General features: G+C 35.5%; 1 protein-coding gene across 1 annotated transcript; it reads left to right on the plus strand.

Annotated features, from left to right (window-relative positions):
* The first annotated feature begins 17,993 nt into the window (after positions 1-17,993).
* LOC131613358 (probable pectinesterase/pectinesterase inhibitor 44) lies at positions 17,994-19,669 on the plus strand. Its single transcript, XM_058885032.1, has 2 exons — positions 17,994-18,402; positions 18,963-19,669. The coding sequence occupies exons 1-2, from the start codon at positions 17,994-17,996 to the stop codon at positions 19,667-19,669; spliced, it is 1,116 nt and encodes a 371-aa protein (XP_058741015.1).
* The last annotated feature ends 2,109 nt before the right edge of the window (positions 19,670-21,778 follow it).

The raw sequence follows: 21,778 nt of genomic DNA on the forward strand, positions 1-21,778 counted from the left end.
ATTCATCAGTATACATACAACATATACATGTGTAAGCATTCACACATACGCATTATACAAACAACAGGGGCATGTGCATAACGCATAAGCATGATGCATACGCATTTACAAAACAAAGTTCTACATAGGTAAATTTCGCGATAACACTCGCGGATAACCCTATTGGTGGTACAGGTAAATTCTGCGATAACACTCGCAGATAACCCTGGTGACATAGGTAAATTTCGCGATAACACTCGCGGATAACCCTATTGGTGGTACAGGTAAAATCTGCGATAACACTCGCAGATAACCCTGGTGACATAGGTAAATTTCGCGATAACACTCGCGAATAACCCTATTGGTGACACAGGTAAATTCTGCGATAATATTCGCAGATAACCCTGTTGGTGCAGGTGAACTTGCTAGAACTATAGCAAGCAATCCTATTGGGGTCCACAAACTACGAAAACTTACTAGAACTACAGTAAGTGGGGGTTCACAAACTACGAAAACTTACTAGAACTACAGTAAGTGGGGGTTCACAAACTACGGGAACTTACTAGAACTATAGTAAGTGGGGGTTCACAAACTACGGAAACTTACTAGAACTATAGTAAGTGGGGGTTCACAAACTGCGGAAGCTTGCTGACCATAGCAAGCCAATTACACAACCAACAGAAGGTCCTCGCTATTCCTTTTCAGGAACCTTTCCAGGAAGTCTTCTTCAAGACGTATTCCATCCTTTCTAGGAGCTTTTCCAGGCATACAAGACTTTTCAAACGATCCCTCAATTGGGTTTATCACGTTAGTCCCTCGGCAGTGATATTCTCCAAAACATCAACAAACAATCAAAGGTGCTATCTTTCTTTTCAGAATTACTAACATACTTCGATTAACGTAACTAACAATCATGCATCATTTCAACTAACTAACCTCATTCATACATTACGCATATACATACATGGCTCTCATTTATTTTGAGAAGCGCACTGCATCATGCATCGCATGCATCATAAACATTGCATAAAGTCAAAGTTGCCTTTTTAGGCCACGCTACGATCTGAATGCGTAGCTCCTACAAAAAAAAAAAGAGGAAAAGAGAAGAGAGCATTTGCTCCACAAAAAAAAAGAGAGAAGGAAGAAGGAGGACTATTTTCCCTGGGTGGCATCTGTAAGCCCATCTCCCTCAGAAGTCCTTCTCGACAAATGCAAATTTTAGGGCATTTCAGTGTCCAATCATCTTCTACCTTTAGATCACGATAGGCAGACGTGCCTATCTGATTCTTCAGGTTTAAGAAGATTGAACAGGGGCAGCTGTCATACCCCAAAATTTGCCCTCCTCTTTTCATCTCCCATAACTCAAGGCTCTAAGGTTTTCTCAAGTCACTCTCTCCTTATATTCCAAGGACTACTCATTCAATGGCTCAGATGACCAATAATCGACTATGTTGACCTAAAAGTCAACTATAGTCAAAATACAGTCAAACTTCAAGATTTTTGGTCAACATCAAGTATGTGGGGATGTATATCCATCATTTGATCAAAGCTTGATCATGATTCCATTAATAGAAACTCAGAGATGAACAAATACAAAAAGGTTCAAATTAGGGTTTCTTAGGAGAAAGTCAACCCAACTTTGACTGGGCATAACTTTCACATGGAACATCAAAAATTCCCCACTCAAAGCCTATCTTGAAGCAAATCGAATCCTCTACAACCTTTCCTCTCACAAGCCAAGGCCAGAAATGCTTCATTTGGAAGATATGGTGCAATATATTACATGTCCTCCAAAAAATCAATAAAAGGTATCTTTTGGGCAAAGCTCATAACTCGAGCATGGAAGCTTCAATTGATATGAAACCAAAAAGGTCATTTAGAGGACTCTTCAAGCTTTCTAAAAAAAAAAGACCTAGAATGAATTTATATGATTAAAGTGAAGGGAGATACAATACACACAAGTGGGTCAAAATCCGAGAAATGCATGAAACCCTAATGAGCAATTTTCACAATTTTGAATGGGTGGGCCAAACTTTTAAACTTCAAACATATACATGGACCATAATTTGAACTTTTAAATCCATCATCTCATTTTTATCATATTTATTTATATTTTATTTGAATTTTTTTCACTTAAATATTAGATAAATTATGTAAAATATCAAGGAATGAAATTAAGTTGCATGGATCCATTTATTATTGTTCAAAGGCCCATACTACACCCCATAGAGTGTCCAAAAACGTGGAGATTGGTTGAGGGGCAAGAATGATCATTTTTAGAAAGTTTTCATACAATTTATGTGAAATTACCAAGTCACCTCATAACCTAAGGATATAGGCCCACATTTAACCTAATTCTATGGAGGTATATATTCTAAAAAAACATTCACTAGGTGAGGAGAGGAGACTGGCCGCAGGAGGAGGGTTTTATGAGGTGCAAAGAATTCAAGAATTGAAAAATTTCGTGCTCATCATTACAAGAAAGCTTTAAGGCCAAACACCAATCCCATGTCTTTCTGGAGAGAAGAACAGAACCGTTAGCATGAAGTTTTGAAACCGGAAGCAGATTTCACCATTGATAGGGCACAAGACTTGTCGTCTTTGTATCTTGATTTACAGGAGGTTTCAGGCCAAATAGACATCAGATTCGTGATCAGCAGGAGATTTTAAGGGGACCTGGACGTCCCGTTTTTCTTTTCCTCTCTCCGCCGCGAGTGTCTCCGCCGCAGACGGCTGAAGAAGAAGATCGGAATTCTGTGATTCCGGCGGTCTGGGTTTGCAGAGGTGGGAGATCCACGCGTGGAGGCTTTTGGTTGGTCCGCGTGAAAGTTTGAAAGCTTGACCTGTGCGTGTCAAGCAATGATTGGAGGGTCAACGGATCGGCTTCTCTCTCTCTCATTCACATTGGATGCTACAACGACAACGGGGCCCACGTCTGGGTTTGTATTTAACTCAACCACTCAGTGCCCATGTTAATATTTATTAATCGTTGTGCGTTATGTGTATGACTAATTAGCGCAGCTTGTATGGCAAAGAAGGAGATACGGAATCATGAGGGAACCGGTTCGATCCCCAGGTTCCAATATGTATTTTTATGAATAAATTTCTTTCTTGATCCAATGCATAGCATCAACAGGAGACATACAATACGCCCTCAGAGCTCTACCATTGGATTTCCCTCAGCTCCGATCCAACGAATCTGAAGAGGAGGTGCATACTATAGATCTACAGAGCTGCCACACCAAATCACTACCCAGGTTTTATTTAATATAATTATTTATTTTGTTTAACTATTTAGATTTAATAAATAAGCATATTTGATTTAATTTATTTATTTTAATTAGGATTAGGGTTAGGAGCATAACATTTTCCCCCGATTATTCGATTATTCGATTATTCGACTTAATTGATTTAATTAATTTTAATTAATATTAAATCACAAAAACCCTATAAAGGTGTAAGTATTAGGGTTTGCCCGATCCCATTGCCATTTGGCAAAACATCAACCATCAAATAATTCTCTCCTCGACCCGACTAAAGCTATTGGTCGCATTAGACGAGAGATAAAAATATACATAAAATTAAAATACATTTTAATTTGCTGCCCGCGACGATCAATCTATCGATCTGAGTAATCAGCAATGCCCCGTAATCCGTTAGCTATACTGACCAAACATATTGGTCACCGCATCTAACGGTGCCAAATCAAACCAGGGTTGTACGCCCAAAACACTAAAAAACACTAAACCACGATACTACGGATTTTTATCCTAGGCAATTCAAAATGCCTTTCAGATCAAAGTCAAACTACGATAGGCCACTCAAAAAGCCTTCAAACACTTTCATAATCAATTCAAAGACGTACAACCCTGTGCCCCGAACTACGTAGACTCTGATCCTCCCTAAGGAGGTACGTAGGCACTTGGCAATAAGGCGAGTCCCCCACCCTAAAATCTCAATGCACTTCAAATCTCAATTTTGCCCTTTTCATTTCATTAGCTATAAAACCTTAACAGTTAGCCATAAACCTTTATCTTTAAATGTTAGCCTTTAGGAAAAGGTTGAGGGTGCCTAACACCTTCCCTCGACCTGAATATAGTATCTTACCCTGATCTCTATACCGCGTAGGGTTTCCTATTCTCCCTTCAGAATAGGTGGCGACTCTCTAAAGTTAATTTTTTAGGCAGGTTGCTACACACGGCATCCTTACATCCACTAGATTCTAAATCCAACATATAGATCAATTCATATTCTCTACGTAGGCTTCCGACACATTAATTCCTCATTGTCCACTAGTAGTACCCATAACACTACTCCACATCACACTTTCGTTGTGAGACTCCGATTACCCGTCTTAAGTCATCGTCCAATATGTCGCACTCTTTCACATTCATTTCTTCATAAGTTCACACAACATGGTGAGTGATTATTCTCACGGCTTAGCATTCACCACATCTTATACCATTAAGGTAACAAACAATTTCATCCCATCCATATGATTCCGTCTATTATCGACAAGAGATTAAGGGTGATCAAGTCCTCAATTTATCGATAGATAGCCGACAACCATATGTAAGCATAAACTGTCGTTACTACATAATAGTGTCCTTTTCGAGTTTGCACTCAAACTCATTAACATCATCATAATCCAATAATTCACTTTGAGTCTTTACAACTCGCGCACTTCCTTCTCATTAGATCTTATTGGTGAGACACCAACGTCCAAACATTTCACACAATCCGCTTCATAGTCACTTAGCATCACACACTTGTTAAGTACTTCCAAACTTAATATTTACTAATATACTCGTACATTACTATTCATCTCGTTCCAAATCAAAATCCTCATCGTAATAAAAGACCATGACCACATTCATAACTCGTGGTTTTACTTTAAATTCCATGACATCTTTAGCGGCCAAGTACCATTCCACTCGGAATCTCAACAAAGTCAGAAATTTTCTACAATTCTTCTTTTATACATATCGTTACCTTGGCCTCACAAATACGACTCCAAGAGTTCTAAAGTTCATTCCACCTTTACTACTAATTCACTTCTCACTAAAATCCATCAGTACACAAATCATCTTCATGACCGATCGTCTCGTCAACTTATTCATCAACAACATGTTCTACTCAATTTTGTTTCAAACAATCACGGTAGTAGGCATTCTTATTCAACAAGTTCAACGCTTCCTTAACCGAATTCAGAATATCTCCTCATAGGATCACCTCTACTGTATTTATAACTCTCCCATAAGGTAAAACATAATTTCACCTCTTCGTAGGTTCAAACGACACATTAATCCGACACTCGGAACTCAAGATATGAATTTTCCAATCGTTATCCAAAATGCAACATCGACATCATGAAGCGACGCTCTATACGGTATTCCCAAAACTTTTCAAATGGTACATTCAATTCTTAAAATTACTTCTCAACAAACCTTTTAATTATTCCTTCAATTCGTTCCACTCTGACACTGACATCCCGTGCAGTACCAATAAACAAATCTAGTTATAAGAACAAGAGTAACCATAACTTCACCTCTTTCCAACTTCATCCCGTCACAATTAATTATGTTACAGCTGCTGCAACTATTTTAATAACAAATTTCATCTTGTTAGCTTTCCGACGCTTCAAACGGAACTCAAATCGGATGTCCAGAACTCCAGTTATGAATTTTCGAAGTTCTGCAGCTATTCAGCAATTTTCCTGCGTTTTGCTTACGAAAATTTCACTCCAAAACTCATTCTCTTCAACTCGATCATATTCCAAACATTCTTATAACTTGAGCAACACATCCCATTGCCGAAGTGCGATTTCTGAAACATTACGACCGTAATCCTCTTTGCAAACTTGCAACTGAACCTCTTCCGAGATGCAAGGCTACTCAACTAATAACTTCGCAGTCCACCAGCAGAGCTGATACATTGCAACTTTCTAATTTCCCTCTCCTACAAATAATCATCAATTACATCTAACCATCCTCCTTTGAGATGCTCCAACTTAATTACCAGTCGTCTTAATTCCAAGTCACCTTCGATTCGGGAAATAACCAACTCCAACAACACTTGCACTGTTGCCAATAACAGTCTACTGAACTATCATCTTACAACTGAAACATAACCGAGAAGCGAAGCTTCTCCCCCACTTGTTTCAATCCAACACATGCAATAAAACAAACAAGTACCGACGGTGATTCACTCACATGTCGTGTACCAAGGGATAAAACTCCGACAGTATTCAACTGTTGTGCAACTCAACTGACTCGACAATTGGCCGGACGGACCGACCTGCTCTGATACCACTATTGTAACACCCTTCTAAAACCCCGTGGAATAACAAATGAAATTCAGAGTAAAACATGAAAAGGGTATTACAACTTCAAAATATTTAAAACATTAAGCCATGTCATGCCTTATGAGGAACTTCAAAACATATTATTCAGTAATCATGTTAACACAGCAGAAAATACTTCAAAACTGAATAACATAAAACATCGGGATTCACATCCAAATTCACCGATCTAAACCAACAAAACATTATTCCAACATAAGAAATAATCCATCAATCAAATTCTAAATCAAACGTTCCCCCCAGTGTTACAAGACCAGAGCATAACACTAACACAACCATACTAACGAAGTAACGCTACAAGTTATCCTCACCCAGTACAAGCCGCTAATCTTTAATCTGAAAAATAATCAACAGTAAGGGTGAGTCTCGTTCTCAATTAAACAATGTTATCAGTTCATAAACGATAAAACATCAACAGTATAATATTCACCCAACATCAGTATATATTCAGGCTATACACACATACACCAAATACAACAATTGACCAAACACACAATATTATAACATTGGACAACTTCCATTCATGTTATAATATATCAAATACCTAATACAATGCAACTACATGCATTGGTACCAAACATGGGATAACCCATCTCACCGATCCACCACCATAAAGATTCGACTACTTCTCTCACTAATTCCACACAATGGGAATTAGCTACCGTTGTCCCACCACCATAAGGGATACAGACCACAACAACATGCTTTATGAATGGATGCACACATATCACATACTTACAACACCACCGATCCGATGAACAACATCGTCTCACATAACTCAACATAGTTATCACCAACAAGTATGTACATGTATCATGCATTATTCATAAACATCAATCATCATCACACAACCAAAACAATCACCACATGATCACATTATCAACATTATAATCATGTTATCACAACATCGCCACTTCAATCATATGAACAACATTATCATATCTCGACATCATCACACAGTGCATACGACAATAATACACTCCACAATTATGTACCAAGTACATCAAATCCACACAACAACAACAACATGAGATTTACATCACCATAATACCACGTATAACACATCCATCACAATTCAACATCTTGAATTATCCACCATTGGTATAACATACATTCATCATGTAACAATCACAACAATACATAGAACTTATCATTTATCAATTCCATGTATCACAATTAGCACATAATACACATTACCCATACATGTTATTCTTAAATAACCTTAATCCACGACATACACAAACACCATTACATGTCATTTTCAAAACCACATAATAATTAAATTATCTAGTGCTAATTAATTTATTTTAATCATAAAGAGCATTTCATTAGCTTCGTAACGCTTCGAACGGCACCCAAAACGGACTTACGGATCAAAAGTTATGAGTTTTATAAAAACAAGTATTTTTCAAAAACGTACAGCGGTAACCGATTACCCAAACACCAGTAATCGGTTACTGAAGTTCAAAATCCCATATTTGCTGTTTTTACTATGGGTAATCGATTACATCCCTTTCCGTAACTGATTACCTCGTACCTGCAACCCAAAAACCAGTTTTCAGCACCTTGAATCCCCCCAAACATCCCCCAATCGAACAAATACGATTGTATACGAAAAACAGAGAGATTTCACATGCAATATGAGTTATATCATCAACCAAACAACACTTTTAACATCAACAATCACTACCAACAAGTAATCACACAAAGTTCACAAAATTGAACCTAAATACCAAAACCTCAACCTAGAACATATTCTCTATCGAATCAATAGTATACGATTTCAATCCTAACGCCTACGACCCGATAATAGAGGTTAACCGGAAGAGTCCCCCCTTACCTTAGCCAATAGTTCTTGACTGGTCTCTCCCTCCATTGCTCCTCTTTCACGTTCTTCGTGTTCCAAACTCTTTTCACGTTCCTTTCTCTTATTCCCAATTCCTTATTATTTTATAAAATAACCTTTAATTAGAATAGGACCTTTACTAACATAACACCCCCTCATTCCTTAACATCACACATGGCCCAACACCATAAACCATCCTTTTCCAATTAAATCCCACAAACCATCAATAATTCTAATTATCAATTAAATTTCCATTTAAATTAAAAATTAAAATATACGGGTGTTACACTGCCAACAAGAACATCAAGAAGATCATACAAAAAATGACAGTAACCTACAAAGACTGGCATGAGATATTACCTTTTGCTCTTCATGGTTATCGCACATCAGCGCGTACTTCAACAGGGGCAACTCCATTCTCCTTAGTCTATGGTATGGAGGCAGTTCTTCCAATTGAAATTCAAATTCCTTCCCTAAGGATTATGAAAGAAGCTGATCTAGACAAAGACGATTGGATTCAAACGCGGTTGGACCAGATAAACTTGATTGATGAGAAGTGGCTCGCAGTTATTTGTCATGGTCAATTGTACCAAAAGCGTATGATCAAATCCTTCAACAAAAAAGTCAAAAGTCAAGCATACCAAACTGGTGGCTTGGTTGTCAAACGCATCATCTTACCACAAGGTGACCCCAGGGGCAAGTGGACTCCCACTTATGAGGGACCATTTATAATCAAAAAAATATTCTCCGGCGGTGCCATGTTGCTTACCACTATGGATGGCGAGGATTTCCCACACCCTGTAAATGCAGACATAGTCAAAAAGTACTTCGCTTGAAGAACAGCTCGCTAAGTTGAAAACCTGAAAGGGCGACTTAGGCAAAAAAATGAGCGTCTCGGTGGATTGAAAACCTGAAAAGGCGATCCAGGCAAAAGTTAGAGACTAAAAAAATTATCCCGGTAGGCTGAAAACCTGAAAAGGCAGCCTAGGCAAAAGTTAGGGAATAAAGCATACAACTATGTTCCATTTATTTACCTACTCACCGTCAAGATTCAATACATCAAAGACACCGATCAGTCCAATTACTTTCTTCCAACAAGTGAGGGATGAGATGCTCGAAGACAGATTGGCAATAGCAGAGTTGAAACTTGACTGGATTATTTTCACATAGCTATTTCTCTTTATATACTTTTCAAAACTTCATGACAATTTCCTACTACTAGGATTTTTGTCTCCTTGTACTAATCAGCCTATCATGGCTCTTTTTCAAAGATCAATACAGATCGTGCTCAAAATCAACATTTTCACTTTTTCTGTTTTGAATACGTAAACGTCCCAATGATAATTTTGAATGAACATGTGCATTTGAATATGATTGACGTTTATAAGAAAAACAGGAATAACATTCAGATAATGTCCCAATTATTTGGACATCGTCCTGAAACCAGCATCAGAAGAAAGATCCCCAATAGAGATGCATTTCTCAGCAAATTCCTCAATAAGATTTTTCTCTCCAACAAAGTGATTCGAGGAATCTTATTCCCCAGCAGGGCTGTTCCAGATTACTATCCCCAGAAGGTGTGATCTCCACACCAGAATTGGTCAAATAGTGCATCGGAGGATTATGCATCTTCCTCTCTCCCATATTAAAGGGTATCAAAATCAGAACTTCCAAATTACTTTTCATCCCCGAGCGGTAATCAAAGATCCTTCAACATAGCACCCTGGTTCTCACAGAAGGTCCCCAGCCGGGTATACTCAAACAAGACGGCAAAAGATCATCAACGATCACAATACCTTCAAACCAGAAGCTTGACACGCTCAAGTCATACATCATACACATATTCATACACAACATAACACGCATATTTCTCCTTTAGTTCGAGAATCTCGACACATACATTACATGCATCATAAACATTGCATATCACTAACTTGATTTTTTCAGGCAGACGAATGTCTTCAGCAAAGATGTTCTCAATCACATGCAGTGTTCCCCTGAATTCTATAAGCAGTCCTCTCAGATATAATCAAGCCAAGGATTCATTCTGAAGGGATCTCTCTTTCCAAATCACCTATCAACTCAAAAACATACCAACACAAATCTAAGGCTGATACCTTAGACGGTTCCAGAACGATCTACCATCGAAGATCTAAAGCTGATACCTCAGACGGTTCCAGAACGATCTACCATCGAAGATCTAAAGTTGATACCTCAGACGGTTCCACAACGATCAACTTTCAAAATCTAAAGCGGAAAGACTTTGGACAGTTCTGTAACGATCATCCTCCTAGACTTAAAGCAGAGAAACTTTGGACAGTTCCGTAATGATCAACCTCCAAGACATAAAGCGGTAACCTTGGACGGTTCCGAAACAGTCAACGCAACGGTTTTTCAAATCCTTCATCAAGATATAATCAATGGATTCATTCTGATGAACAAACCATCAACATATTCGCCAGGTGGCATCTGAAAGCCCATCTCAGGGAATGTTTCGATCTGCCCACAACGTTTCTCAGACAACATTCAAATATAACTTACAACATCTCTTCCGATCGAGGTAAGTGCAAATTTTCAGGGCATCTAAATATTCAATCATCTTCTACCTTCAGATTTCAAACAATCTCTTCAGGTTTAAGAAGATTGAATAGGGAAAACTGTTATACCCCAAAATTTGCCCATATCTTTTTTCAAGAAAACTCCAATCTAAAAATTAAGAGTTTCATATAATCTTGGATTTTTTGTTTCATAAATATCCTGACGTATGAAATGCTTAGTTTTTAGAATCTTTCTTATACGATATTTTGGCTTGCTGTTGAATTTATTATTACACAAACGCCAAGTACTGTTTATTACTTCACACACGCTATTTATTTGAAATTTATTTACAGATAAATAGTACTAACACAATTGGTACAGAGTTAAATCTTTTGCAGGCGCAGAGTCCGGGAACTCAGACTGTACTGGTAACAAGTAAATTATTATTAGTTTTCTTGTCTCCCACTAATTTTTGTACTATATTTCATTATTTTCAAATCTCTTTCTTTCAAAATCAAATCCTAACTTTATTCTATACATCTCTCTTTTTCCAACACTATCATGCACTTTCTTTCAAATCCTACTTCCACTCAAATTTTCCTTTTGTACGGAATCACTTCATTCCCCAACGTCTCTATCCTTCTTATCATTCTATAAATACCTCTCATTTTTTCCATAAAATCTCACATCAAATTCTAACTCATCTCTCAAATTTCTACTTCATATTCATTCTTTCTTCTTCCCCGGCAAAATGGCGATGCAGATGGAAACGTGTTTTCTTATGGTCATCACCGTCGTGGTGGTAATCATGTCTTTCTTCTGTCTACATAGTCCTGAAAAATGTGGACCTGGGATGCTTACACTCCCAATCATCTACATTTTATTATTTGTAGCATGGGTTATTAATCGTCATTCTTAAAGTTTGTCGTATTTCTTATTTCTTAATGTACCATTTACTCGTTGTACTGTTCATTATAGTATGTAATATTTGTACCGTCGTATTAAATGTCGTACTATTTGTCATACCGTTGCTTAATTATTAAGATAATATTTTGTGTGTTTTCTGCCAGTTAAATATTTATTTCTGTGCAGTAAATGTTTTTCAGGGTTATTATCGGTAATTTTGCTCGCGTACAGTAAATATTAGTTATTTATTATGTCTGTGTTTTTTAACAAGTCATGTAAATAAACTTTCATCATTAACACAAAAACAAAAATAACAAAGAAAATCAATTGTGACTGTTGAATTTTTTTCACTCTAACTGCTACATTAATACCTGAATAGTCAGTTGACAGTCAAACCGCTGACAGTGCAATTCTCTGTGTTTTGTACCATCAATCAAATAAATCTTTTGCAATTCAAAATTCCAAGATTTTTGTTCTAGAAGTCTTCTGAATATCACATGATTAGCAGAGACTCAGCACTGCACAAAAATCAGGTACGCTTAACTGTCTCCTACACAAACAGTCCCTAACTAGGGTTTATTGTTTTTTTCAGGAGAACAAGTTTTTGAGACCTCAAATGGATTTCATGGACCTCCATATATCTCAAAGTACCACCATACAAATTTTCAAACTTCAATTCACTCAGACGCACCGTCAGCAGCTCAAACAGTCAACAAACGACCCGTTTGACCAAAAAGTCAACAGACAGTCAAAAATGAAATTTTTTGTCAACATCCATATTTTGTCAAAGGATTCATCATTTGATCATTGGATGATTGTAATTCATCAAGGAAAGATCAAAAATCAACAAAACCCTAAGATTCAAAATTAGGGTTTTCTCCTTAAAAGTCAACTGAACTTTGACTGGTCATAACTCTCTCATCCTTCATCCAAAAAATTAAAACCAAATCTCATTTTGAAGGAAGTTCAATTATCTTTCAAATGCAATTGGTCCCATGGTCATTAGATTCACCATTTGAAAAATATGAACCAAAACATTACAGATCATTTTCAAAGTCAACAAAAAGTCACTTTTTTCAAAAGGACACACAAGGAGCATGGAAAATCATTTTGACATGAGACAAAAGACATTGGTTAGAGGACTCTTTTAGGTTTCCAAAAAGTACAAGATCTCCTTCATATGATAAAAATTGAGGGATTTATGCCTTGTTGAAGTTGACCATTTTTTGGGAAAATGCATGAAATCAACATTGATCAAAAATGTATTTTTTCCAAATGGGGCCAGGTTTTCATGATCCATACATGTCTACCATAATGTGAAGGGCCTTCCACGACCAAGACAAAGCCCATAACATTTTTTTTCTTTTTTGGTTTGATTTTATCACATTTAAGATTAAATTAAAAAAGGAAAATGGAAGGATAATGCATAGCTTGAATCTTAAGCATGAGTCATCAAAGGTAGCTTATCTTCTGTAGTAAAAATGAAGTACAAAGCAAGAGAAGTAAAGGAGAGCAAGCTTTGGTCAAAGTTTCAAAGATTTTTAATATTTAAAAATCAAAGTTTCAACAAAGCTCATCAATTCTTCTAGCTTAGATTTTAAGCACCTCTTAGCTTATAAATTAGGTGATATGCTTCACCAATGAGACGGACACGAAATATAGCAAAGGCATAGCAAGAAACTTCACAAAATTTCTCAAAAATTCCATAAAATTTGTAATTTTCAATTTCTATATTCCAACCATTATCAATACAAACAATCACTTTCAATCATCTCCTGAAGTGGCATAGAGTAAGAATGAACTCATAATATGGTCCCATAAGGGTTATAACACGTGCATAGTACTCTTCACCTTCATGCATAATTAATTTTTGTTTTCATACATTTAATCAATATCAATGTAATCTAATCATTCTAATGAGTTCATGAGGCCTCATAGGGTAGATCTGGGCTCTAACATGTTAGCTTCCACGTGAGAATTGCTTTATGCCATTAACAAGTGCTCATGCATGTTCAAACTTCAACTTCATTGAATCCATGGCTACAACACTCAAATGGTGAAACTAATACCATATTTGGACTCAGAGCATCCTAATTAGGGGATCTGGGTCACTTGTTATTCTTCATAATGTTTGTTCTTGCAGGTTTGTGAAGCTACCAAGAAATGGCGTTTTTATCGTAAAAATAGAGGGGGTTTAAAACCACCGCTATTCATGTTAAAAAATGAAGGAGACGGAGGTTGAAGACGACCACGCGTCCAAGCGTGGTTCGTCAGTTAAAGCTGACTCTTCCCTCCGCTCACGTGGCTGCTTACCATTAGCCAGTCAAATGGTCTTCCCATCCACGCGTGCACTTGTGGGTCCCAGTCTGGATAATATATTCCCTTGAATTCAGCGCATGTCACCCACCATTATATCATGTTCCCCCACAATCTAAGCCATTGGATCATAATCTCAGCACATCCAACGCATCAGAATATGCCCCATATCATAGACCTTCACTAATTACCACACCTGATCATTTATTTTATATTTTCTATTTTTATTTAATTTTCTTTATAAAATTATTTTAAGATAGTTCTAAAAATCCAAAAAATACAAAAAAAAAAAAAATTTAGTTGATAAAATAATACTTTATTTTCTGGTATAAAAATATTTTATTTTTCTTCATAATTTAAATATTTTGTATAATTAATTAGATAATATGCATATATTTATCTTTTAATTATTTCAACCAATCAAAAAAATCATAAAAAAATTGTTCTTTATATTAAATATAGTTTATATATTATAGGCTAATTTTGTACATATTTAGAATACTTTTCTCTTTAAGTTTTAATTATTTGTATAATTATATGATTATTTAACTTAATAATTTCAAAATCAATTTCAAAAATTCAAAAAAAAAGTTTTGTTTTAAAATTATTTAATAAGCATTATGAACATATTTTAAACTTAATTTTTAGGTTTAAATTTTATTTCTACTTTTTTCTCATTTTAATTAAATTAATCATGCATTAATTCTAATTAAAATCAATCATCAAAAAATCCAAAAATATTTCTTTTATTTTCTTGCAATTTAAATTCATAGATCAAGTGTATAGGTTGTCAAATTCATGTAAATAGCGTAGTTTACATTTCCTGCACAATAGATGTAATAGCGTAGATTTACTTTCCGCATTTTACATTTCCGCATTTTAATTCCAGCACATATAAAATTGCGTGTATGCCAAAGATAAAAATTGAATCGTTAGGTCACTAACTTCAAAAGATAAAATATCTGAATCAAAACACAATCACACTTGCACCTCTTAGGGTAATCCCTCTCTCACTCTTTCCAAAATCAAAAATCAAATTCTACTGTTTCAAAATCGAACTTTTGTTCATATCCGATAAAAGGAGAATTTTCTAAAGGAAATAGGAAAAAGACCTTATAACTTAGGGTAGACCTCCTAATTTGCTTGCTCAAATCAAAACAAATAAATCTCTCATATATCATGGTTTTTTCAAAATAAAAACTTTCAAAAAAAGACAATACTTTGTATATATCCAAACAAGGATCATTACGAAGTTAACGTTCTTTTTTCAAAACATCTTTTGAAAGATCAAAACATTTTGTATACATCCGCACAAGGATCATTACAAAGTCAATGTACAAAGGTATTTAAAACCACATACAAGCATTTCAAGGCAATAGAAAAGTGATTGAAAACAAGTGAGCTAAGCAAATTAAAGAGCCCATGGATAACCATGGATACAAAGGGTGCTAACACCTTCCCTTTGTATAACCTACCCCCTTACCCAGAATTTCTTAAAGGTCTTTTTTCTGTTTCTTTTATAAACCTTTCCTTAATTGGATAAAATAAAAGTCGGTGGCGACTCTCTGATTTTCAAAAACACAAAAGCAGAAAGAAAAAGAGTCAGTTCGCGTATCTCTCCGCGAGAGGTATGGTAAAAAACCGAGGCCGGCAAGGGGGATTGAGGATGGCATCATACCTAGGTGAGTCTTAGGTTGAAGTATATCACGGGTAGTGATTAAGTGAGAAGGCTGTAAACTAGAGGTTGTTTATGTGTGAACCAGAAGTTGTTTGGATAGTACTTCGAATTGATACCATCATAATGAACTTATCATTGGCTTGGTAGCCCCCAGAGTAGGTATTGTTGATACCCAACTGGGTGAACAATTACTTGTGTTCTTTAAAGTTTCGGCACTAATATATTATTTACCTTGCCTTTGTGTGTTATTCAGAGATCGATGTCTCGACATCTTTTAGGAAATTTGTGATCTGAATAACAGAATTTCAAATCGTGTGAATCAAACTTGGAAAATTCTATATCCAAACCGTGTGAAATCAAGTGCACAATGCATGAGTTTTTGATCACTTCAAGTCGTTTTGCTTTGTACCCAATGCGTTTCATCATACCAAACAAGTTCACATATGTGCAAAGTGGACCTAAGTTACAGGTCACGGTTTTGGACAGAGCTCAAGGCACCATGTTCATGCTTTGGCCAAATCCAATCCCCTCGTGCATTTTGTGATTTTCTTTTTGGCAAATGATCTTTTCATGGAAAAGAACATAATGCAAAAAGAATCAATCCAAAAGGACAGTTGAGCTAAAAATGGGAAGCTTGGGTAGTTGAGGTTTTACCACTGAATTACAGGTCAGGCATTGTGTCAACCATGTCATGGCCCATGTTTTATGCCCAAAATGCAGTTGAGAAAATTCCAAAATTGAAACACTTAGGGGCTGAATTAGGTTTTGACCCTTGAGGCAAAGTTGTAGAGGACATCAAAAGGAACATTTGGAAAAAATAAACACCCATAAATTTTGAAAATTGAGGAACTTGTGGTTTTTTTACCAAAGGGCATGCCATTATTGATTTTAGGCCAAACTACTTTGCACCAACTTGAAATCTTTGGAATTTCCTTGCATTATAAGGCACATTGATGAACATATGAACTTGAAATGATGTATTATTAATGGACCTTTGATCAACCTTAAGCAAACCTTGAGACAAATGATGAAGAATGCATGAAAATAAACACATGAAACTATCTTAAACCGAACTCGAAAACATGCATAATTCTTGAACTTTATTTAATCAATTGAGGTTAAATTGAGCTTGAGATGAACGTGACCTAAAATTATAGGTCATGCCTTAAAAGCGAAGCTCTTGAAGACCATATTGATCACCAACCTTTAACCTTGAGCATCCAAAATCCTAATTAGGGAACCATACTTGATCCATTTGACTCAAAGTCCTACCTTGCAAAAAAAAAAGAAGGAAAAAAGGCATATTTTTATATTTTGAATGAATGTTGGTAATGTTAGAAAGATAAACAATCATAAATGCAAAGGAAATACACACAAGTGTTTGGAGATCTCTTCCCCAAGGTGAATTACAAAGAGTAGGGTTATGAGGACATCATGCTTGTGATCATGATGAAATGTAAATGATATGAGGTGGTATTTTAGGGGTAAAAATTAGGATATGACAATTAGTTGTAAACATTAAAAAAAAATAACACTTAAGAAAATATAGTACTAACAGTGTTAACACACATGTCGCTCACAAGGGAACAATAGAACCATAACACATAAGGTTGGGCCTACTCTAATACCAACTAAGTGACAATCCTAAGCCAAAACAAAATTATTTTTATTGAACATGCATTGCACAATATTTATATCATATGGTTAAATAGGGCATCACGTTAACACAATTAACATAACATTTTCTCATATATGAGTACTTGTTCAAAATATTGTATAAAACATGGAAATTAAAAGTAAATCCCGACCCCTGATGTCACATGCCATAGCCTTATTACAAACCCAAACATACTAGTTGATTAACAATTCAACCTACATTAACACAAAGTAAACTAATGGATTGATTTTCTACACCATCCTCAACAATTTTGTAGCCACACAACTATCCACCAGCCTAAGTATGAGGATATCTTATAGATTAAAATCATAGGAACAAAGAAAAAGAAATAGAGGGGTGAGAATACATTATACTTATAAGGTATAATAAAAATATAGGGTACCATAAATCAGTACATACAATAGTACACAATCATTTTAAATAGAGGGGTGGAATCTATATAAAGTATAGCGTGCATTTTAATAAAAAACAAAAATAAAAATTGTCATATTAGTAAAATTTCACGAGGGACAAAAAATTTATAATAGAGTGTGAATTGATAACTTCTCTATTTACGTTTAATTATTCTCAAAACTTTATTTAACTTTTAATTTTTTAAAATAATTGACGTATATAAATTAAAATGTTATGTTCATCGTTATCACATGCATTATCAAGACTCTTTTTCAAACCTGTAATGCCTCCGTCAACAATGGTCACCATCACCAACTTCATACTAATGGTGATGGTTTTCAATTTATGCATTTCTTTAGTACAATCAGTCACAGGTCATTTCTCCTTCAAAGAAGAATTTCCAAAGTGGGTGGAACGGCAAGACAAGATGCTGCTCACAACAGATGATGCTCATTTTGATATGATCGTTGCTGGCGATGGTTCGGGAAAGTACGTTAAGGTAATGGATGCGGTATCAGCTGCGCCAAAGAATAGCAAAAAGCGTTTTGTTATAAAAGTTAAGAAAGGCATTTACATGGAAAACGTGATTATCGGTCCAGATAAACCTAAGCTCATGATTATAGGAGAGGGAATGGATGTTACGGTTATTTCTGGTAACCTGAGTCACCGCGGAAACAACTTGACTTCATACGACACAGCTACCTTTGGTGAGAAATTTAATAAGCTTGAGTTATTATTCATTTTCTCTTCAATTTTATTTACATTTAATTTTTTCTTTTAATAATATATGTTTTTTCAAAGAAGTTGTGCACTGTCTATCTTATTTTCTATTATTAATGTGATTTAGGATAAATACATTATTTGAAGAAAAAAGTGTTTAAACTATTTTCAAACACTAGGTTTTTAGTGAAATCCGTAGGTATAGACATTTTTTAGCTACAGATTTATGATATGCCGTTGCTATAACCCATGTTTAAGTGAGTTGCCACACACTTAAAAATATTAAATATTAAATATTCATATTAATATGTAGTTTAGTAATCAAATTAAAATATATTTTATTTTAAGACACATGAAGACACTAAAAATACTCCACTCACCATAACTGATATAGAACGTTCAATTAATATTATTTTTTTACTAAAAATATACTTTTAAAAATATTTCAATCATTTCAAGATATAAATTTGTTTTTCAATAAAATTAATATATTTAAATTTTATTTTTTTAGATGATATTGACTTTAATATATTTTTATATGATGAAGGTGTTGATGGCGATGGTTTCATAGCAAGAGATATCACTTTTAAGAACACTGCCGGACCTATGAATGAGCAAGCTGTTGCATTAAGGTCAAGTTCGGAGAAATCCATCTTTTATAGGTGTAGAATTGATGGTTATCAAGACAGTCTCTACGCTCACTCTCTAAGACAATTTTACAAAGAGTGCATAATAAGTGGGACGGTTGATTTTATCTTTGGGTATGCGGCTGCCGTTTTTCAAAATTGTGACATACTAGTGAAGAAAGGATTACCTGGACAATATAATACTATTGCCGCTCAAGGAGGGGAGTTTAAACCTAACATCCCATTTGGTTTTGTATTACAATTCTGCAACATTTATGCTGATTCCGACCTTCTCCCGGTTGTTCACTCTACTAAAACCTATCTCGGAAGGCCATGGCATGCACGCTCGAAAACAGTGTTCATGCAGTCTAACATAAGTAGTGTGGTGAGTCCAGAAGGGTGGTCAGAATGGGCTGGGAAACCTGAATTTTCTGACACCTTATATTATGCTGAATTCAAAAATTATGGACAGGGAGCTGTGCTGAAAAATCGTATAAGATGGAGAGGTTACCATATTCTTAGGGATTTTAAGGAGGCTAATAAATTTACCGTAGCCCAATTAATTTCTGGAAATACATGGATACCTTCAGATGTACCATTTACTCCTGGGTTTGGATTAGGGAATTAAAATCCTACTCAAAATAAATAAAACTTATTATAATATTATTGTTCAAGTGTATTTTTGTGCATTAATTTTAAATGCATCATTTATTTTTGTGTATTGTATATGATCAAAATTAATTATGCATTACAAATTGCAATGATATAACAAAGCAAGAAAAGAATAAATGATTGCATAGCGAAATGAACTATTAATCAATGAAGACAGTTAAGAGCAAAATGTGTACGAATTCCGTACGTTGTCCAATTATGATAACATCAGGTTGACGAAGGGACACATCATCTTTGGAATAAACCGGAAGAGGTCATATATGGACAGAAATTTCACTCAATGTGGCATTTAAAGGAAAAAAAATCAACAAAAAGAATCTACGAATAATCATAATTTTAATATATGCATGCATAATTGGGAGACTTAGGTGTTAAGACAATACAATCCCCATTTTGTCAGATTGTATCCTCGATTTAGCCTCTCCTATTTTTATAACCTATATATTTTTGGACCACCAACAATTATGAACAAAAGACATTTCTAATATTTGTAATTATGTTTAATTAATTAGTTTTTTTCAAATTAATATCGAATTCATTGTTGTGTTTGTGCTTCCAATGATTGAACATGAACCAATGGAAAAACACACGGGAAGGTTGAGAATCAATGCGATGAATAGTTATGAATGAATATCAAGGATCAACTTGAGATTTCCAATGATTGAGAGCAACAAATGAAGTTTGAGAACGAAACCGATTTTGAAACCCTTTTTGTTAGTGCACAAGGTGATGGAACCAAAAGGAATAATATTTGCTATTCTACAATGACGACTACAAAAGTGTAAGAAAAAATGATTAGGTTTTAAATGAAAACTACTACTAGTCTATTTATACACTGAAAACTAGGGCCACATAGGCAACATACTAAAATACTAAATTACCCTTCAATACTGTGGTGTCGTTTTCTTTTACCTCCCCGTTTCACTTGGGAGGACGGCACGCTAAACCCTTCACGCGAAATTTGGAAGGAGAATGCGCCCGTGGTGGGATGAATTTTATTTCAGTTCTTCCTACGATATCACACGAACTTTCTTATTTGTCCTACGAGTAGGAAAGGGAAAAAAAGATCTCAACTAAACCCTAGGAGTTTGCTAAGTGTGGGGATTTCACCTAGACTAGAAATTCTGGAGTCCGGGAGGTCGGTTATACATAGGGAAGTGTTTAAACACCCTACATATCTGTAGTACTCTACAGGAACCTTCTCTGTGTCATTTGTGATTGTGTTTGCTGCTAATGATTGGGAAAGTTTCTCCTTTGTGTTAGGAGAAGGAATTGAATTGATTTGAAAAGACAGACAGATAGACAGACTGACTATTTTTGGTATTTTATTAGCTCGCTGAGATTCCTTGTGAACCTCATGCCTACATATCCCTAGTGGAAGTCAGAGCTTAATGTAGTTCGGGGAACTAACTAGGGAAATTAATTGTTTTTTTGTGCCTTGCTTGAAGCTCAAGGTTGAAGCTTGGAATTAAATCTCTGTTTACAGTAAAGAGACATGAAATCATCTCTACAGAGAGGTATTTGTACTATTCTACCACAAACATTTTGAAAGAGTGACAGAATAACTGAATTCATTTCATTCAAGAGGGGGACCTTACTTGTGTGTGTGCAAGTATGCCAGTCAGATGCCTCTTAAATGAAAGAAAGATGCTCGTCCAAATTAGGGAAAGTGTACAAGTCTGGGGATGTGCCAGAGCATGTCTTTCAGAGTCCTAAATGGGAGACTTTGATTGAAATTGAAATTGAAATGTTTGTTTGTTTGAATGTGGTAGAGTAGTAAAAATATCTCTCTATAGAGATAAGCTATGTCTATCTACTGTATAAAAGATTTGAATTTAGCTGGCTTGTATGAGGCCCAAGCTTGAGGCTTTTTGATTGATTAATTAATATTATTGACTCTGGGAGATGACTCCATTGAGGATTAATTACAGGGTATTTTAGTGTTCTGTACAAAGCCCAGAATTGAGGCTGACTCTATTTGGAGAGTGTTTATTTGATAGATTTTATTTGGTGTTCTGTACAAAGCCCAGAATTGAGGCTGACTCTACTGAGGGAGACTCTATTT

The sequence above is a fragment of the Vicia villosa genome, linkage group LG6, assembly GCF_029867415.1.
Source record: "Vicia villosa cultivar HV-30 ecotype Madison, WI linkage group LG6, Vvil1.0, whole genome shotgun sequence".
Lineage (NCBI taxonomy): Eukaryota > Viridiplantae > Streptophyta > Magnoliopsida > Fabales > Fabaceae > Vicia > Vicia villosa.